Source organism: Morone saxatilis, unplaced genomic scaffold, assembly GCF_004916995.1.
Source record: "Morone saxatilis isolate NCDOM2014 unplaced genomic scaffold, NCSU_SB_2.0 Contig1, whole genome shotgun sequence".
Classification (NCBI taxonomy): Eukaryota; Metazoa; Chordata; class Actinopteri; family Moronidae; genus Morone; species Morone saxatilis.
In genome coordinates, this window is record NW_023339651.1 from 1,824,807 (window position 1) to 1,830,570 (window position 5,764).

The window sequence follows — 5,764 nt, forward strand, 5'->3', positions numbered from 1 at the left end:
GTCTGGTAGTCGATTAAAGCAGTGTTCCCCAACCTTTTTCCTTCAGGGACCCCTTTTCTATCATTTATTAAACTGACTCAGTGACATATTTTGTGTATATTTCATATTTTATTAAACTGAACAATGAACCCAAACAGTGAACTCAGTAACGACAGGAAGTTTGTGTAAAATGAGTGATTTGGATGAATTGTGAGCAGATTATTTCCTGTTTAGGGAACTTTTTATTCAATTCTCTGTCTGTATTATGTATTTTTTTTTATCATTTTTAACAATCATAAAAAAACTAATAGGCTTCTTTTTTTGACAAATTCAGTGTTTTCTTGTCCCTGGTGCTTTGCCATTGTTCTATTAGATCATTTACATTTATTTTTCTTCACAGAATGAACCAAATGCTGGGATTAAGGCCTACTGTGTATATTTTTAAAGTTGTCTTACATGCCTTAAAATCAAGAAGGCCTGGCAACTCCTCATGAAGCTTTGGCGACCCCTAGTGGGGGTCCTGACCCGCAGGTTGGGAACCACTGCACTACAGTAAAGCCTTTGCCACTTTGGTAGATTTATACATTCCCCCCTTTTTGACTTTCCAGATTAAGGCTTGATGAAGTGGCTCAAGATAAAGATGATCAACATAAAAAAAGAAAAGAAACTGTACACAGATTCTTGAAAAACAAACCTTATTAAAACTCCCTAAACGTTCTACTTCTCTGTACCAAATCTAACCAGGTGTTGTTTTTAAGAAACACATAACTATGATAATAATACTCTTTGGCATTTTTTATCAACCATAAAAAATGAAAAATAAAAAAAATAAAGAAGCAACATTATAGCAGCACTTTTAAGAACATTCAGATTCTCATATTACCCCGGTCTCTGTTTTAAATTAATGATTTTTCTGTCAGTTTGATGCCGTAATACTACCCTGCTCTATCTCTTGACACGAGCAGGCATGTTTCTATCAGTCCGACCAGCAATGAACAGATCAATAACTGCAAAGGATAAAGCAGAAGATCAGAAAACCAGTGCTAGTCAAGTCAGAGAAAAGTTTCCTACAAGTCGTTTGTTGCATACAGAAAGTTTTTGGTGCAGTTCATTTAGACCTCTATGATGTCTGCTATGAGACCAGCTCATGAACAAATACTTGTACCTTTGTTCCAGACATCTACCTTTTCGTTGCCCGAGAAAGCACAAAGTTTAACCTCCACTATTTTCTAGCAGCACTTGAGAACATTCTAACTATAAAAACCACCTTTTCTGAAAATCGCCTTGTTCATGCCGGCCAGAGAAACTGAGACATGCCTGCGATTTTCAAGTCATCGCAACAACCTCTGTCATCTTGCAGTCACCAGACACTGAGCACACATTCATGGGGACTTCATGGAGAATTATTCCTGCAATATGCACATGGTTCATAGTGCTGTGTTTTGTCATACTGTATGTAGTCAAAGTTCAAACCGACTACTACATACAAAGTCCTAAACCTTGCTGCTTGCCACAGCAGTACCATTCGGCTTGTCCTCTACCCAAGGCCCAGCTCGGCTCGTTGTGCCTTTTGGAGCAGAGAGGTGATTTTAGAAAATCTCTCACATGAGGTCTGAGGTCTGAACAGTCATATTTCTGATTCTCGTCTCAGAGGCCGGGGCTCTAGCGGCACCGTGGCTTGGCTGTGTTCGGTCTCTGAGATGTTGTCAGTCTGGGTGCCGTCGGGCCCAACGCTGCCCCCGTTCCCCTCGTCCGTGTCCTCTTTGTTCTCCAGCGCCATCTCGTTTTCATAGCAGAAGGAGTTGGAGTTTGAGAGAATGTATTTTTTCTCTGCAAGGTCTCTGGCGCTGCACAGAGGGGTGCTCTGCACCTCGTATGTCTTATGGAAGCGGGAATAGTCCACCTTGTAGTAGTTCTTCTCCTCGAAGAGAACAGGCTCGAACCGATGGCCCCAGAGGATCTCGCTGGCGACGTAGGAGCTGCGGCACTGTGTGGTCATGGCGGTCGCCTCGACCATGCCCTCCAGGATGACCACGATTTCAAACTCCGTGTTCTCCAGGTCCTGTTTGCTCATGTCGTAGAAGGGGCTATCCTCGTCGATCTCGTGGACGATGGTGATGGGGGAGACCAGGAAGATGCGGTCGACTCCGCTGTCGAAGCCCACATCAATGTCCATCTGATCGAGGGGGATGTACTCCCCCTCTGCTGTTGTCCGGGATTTCAGAAGTTGCGCCCGCACATGCGCCTCAACCAGGTGGCTCTTTCTCAGGTTGCCCACACGCCACATCAGGCAGAGCTTGTTGTCCCTCATGGCCACTGTGGCGTTATGGCTAAAAACCAATGTTTCATTTCTCTTCTTGGGCTTTGCCATCTTTGCCATGACAGCGCCAATGATGAAGGCATCAATAATGCAGCCCACGATGCTTTGGAAAACCACCATGAAGACAGCAACAGGGCACTCGTCTGTCACATATCTGTAGCCGTAGCCAATAGTAGTTTGAGTCTCAATGGAGAACAGGAAGGCAGCGGTGAAGCTGCTTACGTTGGAGACGCACTTCTGAGCGTTATTCTCTAAATCCCCATGGAATATGGCCACCAGCCAGAAGACGCAGCCGAAGAACAGCCACGACAGGAGAAAGGCGAGGCAGAAGATGATGAACATCCACCTCCAGCGGATGTCCACGCACGTAGTGAAGATATCGGCCAAGTACCGTTGACCCTTCTCGCTCACATTGATGAACTGCACGTTGCAGTGACCATCTTTCTTTACAAATCTGCTTTGTGGCTGGTGCCTCGTGTGCACCTTGCTCTTGCCGTTCACGTAGCCGTTGGGTACTGCCATAGTGGCAAGCTTCATGCCGTCCTCCTCTGATGACACAATGCTGTAGCGGCTGGCTCGCACGCTTCCCATCACCTCAGTCTGGGAGGGCTGTGCTGCTTCTGCTTTGGAAAACAGTCTGAGTTTCTGGAAAAAGCGTTGGAGAAACAGTTTTGAAACACTTCTGGGGGACCAACTCAGAGAGGAAATGGTGACAAAATGAGGCGGGCTGAAGGGACTCTTCAGCCTCACTGGCCTCTAGATGGAGTGCAACAAGAGGAGGATGAAGTGGTCACTCCTCTTTCATCAGCTGACTGGACCTCATCAAGTTCATCTGCTACAAGAAAACAGAGACAGAAAAAACGTCTGTTAGTCAAACCAATTCCAGAATAAATCAGAAAAACCTTTTATAAAATCATGTTCGGGGCATTTGATGACAACATTGTCAAAAGAATGTAATGGTTCCACATTTGAGCAGTTACTTGTTGAACATGATATGTCAGTACTGATAACTTATCATTGTTAAGTCAGACGTGCGTGCAGCCTGAGAAAAACCATCACAAACTTTATACCCAGAGTCAGCAAAGCTCGCCTGTGCCAACAATATTTCAGCCAGCTATGACAAACAACAACAGTGATATTTAACCCTGATCTAACATTTCAGCTTTCACTGAGAGAGGCCACCGTGTAATTGCACTCCAGTCCCGTTATTGGTCACTTACAACGTCGACTTGTTTTTCTTGGCTGCCCTTCACTGACTTGATCATTTCTTGCTCGATTGTGGGTTACAGACTTTCTGCAGTATCCCATGAACTGATGGGTTTTGCATAACCGATGGATCAAGTTAAAAACTGAGAAAGATCTGCAAATAAATGTTCTTATGTCATCTTTTGAATAACAAAATGCAAGAAACTGTAATAAAATGAAACTTCCAAGCTGAATTGTTCACAACAGTGGCTCATTGTTAATGCACATTTTCACATGTAAAGCCTTCTCAAAATTAGGAAAAATGTGAAATGTTCTGCATTTGCAACCTAATTTTGAAGCACTTCTGTTTATCATCAGCATCCAAACGCTAGAAACTTTAAATAAACTACCAGCATGCATTTTTAATTTTTATGAAGCAGCAATAATCTGCATAAACCAACTTTGCAGGACAGGAGCAGCGAGCTACAACAGTTTACAAATGACATCATGTGAGCCTCGGAGGTTTAGTTTACTGCCGGCCTTTTTTTAAAGAATCTTGAGGGGACGGTGTGAGCTGCGTCTTACACTGTGCAGAAGAGATGCACAGCTTGTTGACTCTCACAGAGTCCTCTGCGAGTTCTTGTCTCTGCTGCAATAAGGGCAGTCCTGAGAGGATTCTCCACGAGAACAGCACTCATTAGTTTCGGCTGTCCTAGCAACTAAAGTCAAAATCGACCTGCTGCAGTCTCACTGTGGTCTCTTTCTATTTTTTTTATTTCTTTTCTTTTATCAGAATAGATTTCTCTCTGAGGCGTGAAAGTTAAATATGAGAACATTAAAGTGAAAACTAGAACGTTCTTCAGACCTGCTGAGTCATACTGAAGTTTCATACCTGCGGAAAGTAAAACTGGCTGATGCAATTTGTCTGCGAGGTTTTTACATACACTACTACATAAAACATAAAATGACACTTTTGTATTAAGTTTAAAAACAACTGCACAAGCTTATATGAGAAGAATCTAACATTGATCCTAATTACTGAGGATGCTGAACTGTAAGCAAGTGTAATCTTTTCTCAGATGATGGTTGATGTGTGAACATTTCTACAAATAACAAAGATTCATTATTTACAGCCAAATTTATACTTTCCTTTCAAAATGAGCAAAGAGATTCTGTGGAAAGACTGAAAAGAGTGGCGCACAAATGTCCCTGTATAACACACCATCCGGATTATTACACTGTTATACTTTTAAAGTGTATTGTTAAACAGCATCTGCCTGCTGGGAGACAGGCTGAGCTGCTCTCAGAATGCAACAAATGCCAGCGACAAATGTTAACAGGTGCTGGGGGGAAAACGGAGCGGACTTCTGATGCAATCATCCACACACACCCCTCACACTCAGAGACACATGCACGTCTCATGCCCAAAGTCAGGGCCGTCACAAACCCAGGACTTAATCTTCAACAATCATAACATAAGAAGCGAGACCAAATATGACCGAATAGAGTGAAACTTTTGGCGGTTCATCTGACAGTTGTGGAAGCCGTGCGTAAAAAGCCAGGAAGTCTGTGCGTCACGGAGAATAAAGTAAAGCCTCGAGATCTGAGCGCCACTGTGCCAAAAGATAACAGCGCTGACATGCGTAAAGCACTTGTTAAGAGCATCACATCACATGAAAGCACAAGAGTGAAAGAAAAGGCTCGTGTTTCCTCTACCTGTTGCTCATTTGTGGGCCGGTTCGGACTCAGCTCGCAGAAATATAATCCAGACGGTTTTTTTGGCCTCCGCGTCGTTCCCGCGCGCTTCTTATTTGTTTTGGCCGAACAAGCTCAAGTGTGAAACTTCCCCCACATCTCCGGAGGACCGGTCTCGGTAATGTGCCTCGCGATGAGTTCCCCCAAAGCGTTTTTAACAGCACGCACCGGCAAGGCCCGCCCCCAGCCCCGCGCCCGACCAATGGGGAGCGGAGGGGAGCGCGCACTGCGAAACGGGCGCAATTACAGCCCGCAACTGTGCGTTTGATCAATAAGACTGATGTGAACAGAATGGATAAAGGGGAGGATAACGCCTGAATCTCACACCGAGTTGGGAGGAAGGAGGTGAAGGAGTTCAACAACTAGAATATAAAAATTATATATTCTATACAAAAAAAAATTCTTGAGGTTAATATCATTACTACTTAATTGATTTATAACAAACGTACAGGATAATTTTTTATATAAATTTAGGTCCAGCTCTGCAAAAATAAGTTACCAGAAAGTTTGACAAACATGAGTGAG

General features: G+C 43.7%; 1 protein-coding gene across 2 annotated transcripts; it reads right to left on the minus strand.

The window, feature by feature from the left end:
- Positions 1–254: 254 nt before the first annotated feature.
- On the minus strand, positions 255–5,352 carry LOC118335461 (inward rectifier potassium channel 2-like). 2 transcript variants are annotated; one of them, XM_035671758.1, is made up of 2 exons: positions 5,201–5,352; positions 255–3,131 (listed from the first exon to the last, which is right to left on the minus strand). In XM_035671758.1, the coding sequence occupies exon 2, from the start codon at positions 2,888–2,890 to the stop codon at positions 1,607–1,609; it is 1,284 nt and encodes a 427-aa protein (XP_035527651.1). In that variant the 5' UTR covers positions 2,891–3,131; positions 5,201–5,352; the 3' UTR covers positions 255–1,606. The 2 variants fall into 2 exon arrangements, with proteins under 2 accessions (XP_035527651.1, XP_035527643.1); XM_035671750.1 differs by having other exon boundaries at positions 255–3,134.
- Positions 5,353–5,764: the final 412 nt, after the last annotated feature.

Coding starts and splice junctions, on each gene's coding strand:
- LOC118335461 (XM_035671758.1), bottom strand. CDS start 2,890: ATGGGAAGCGTGCGAGCCAGCCGCTACAGCATTGTGTCATCAGAGGAG.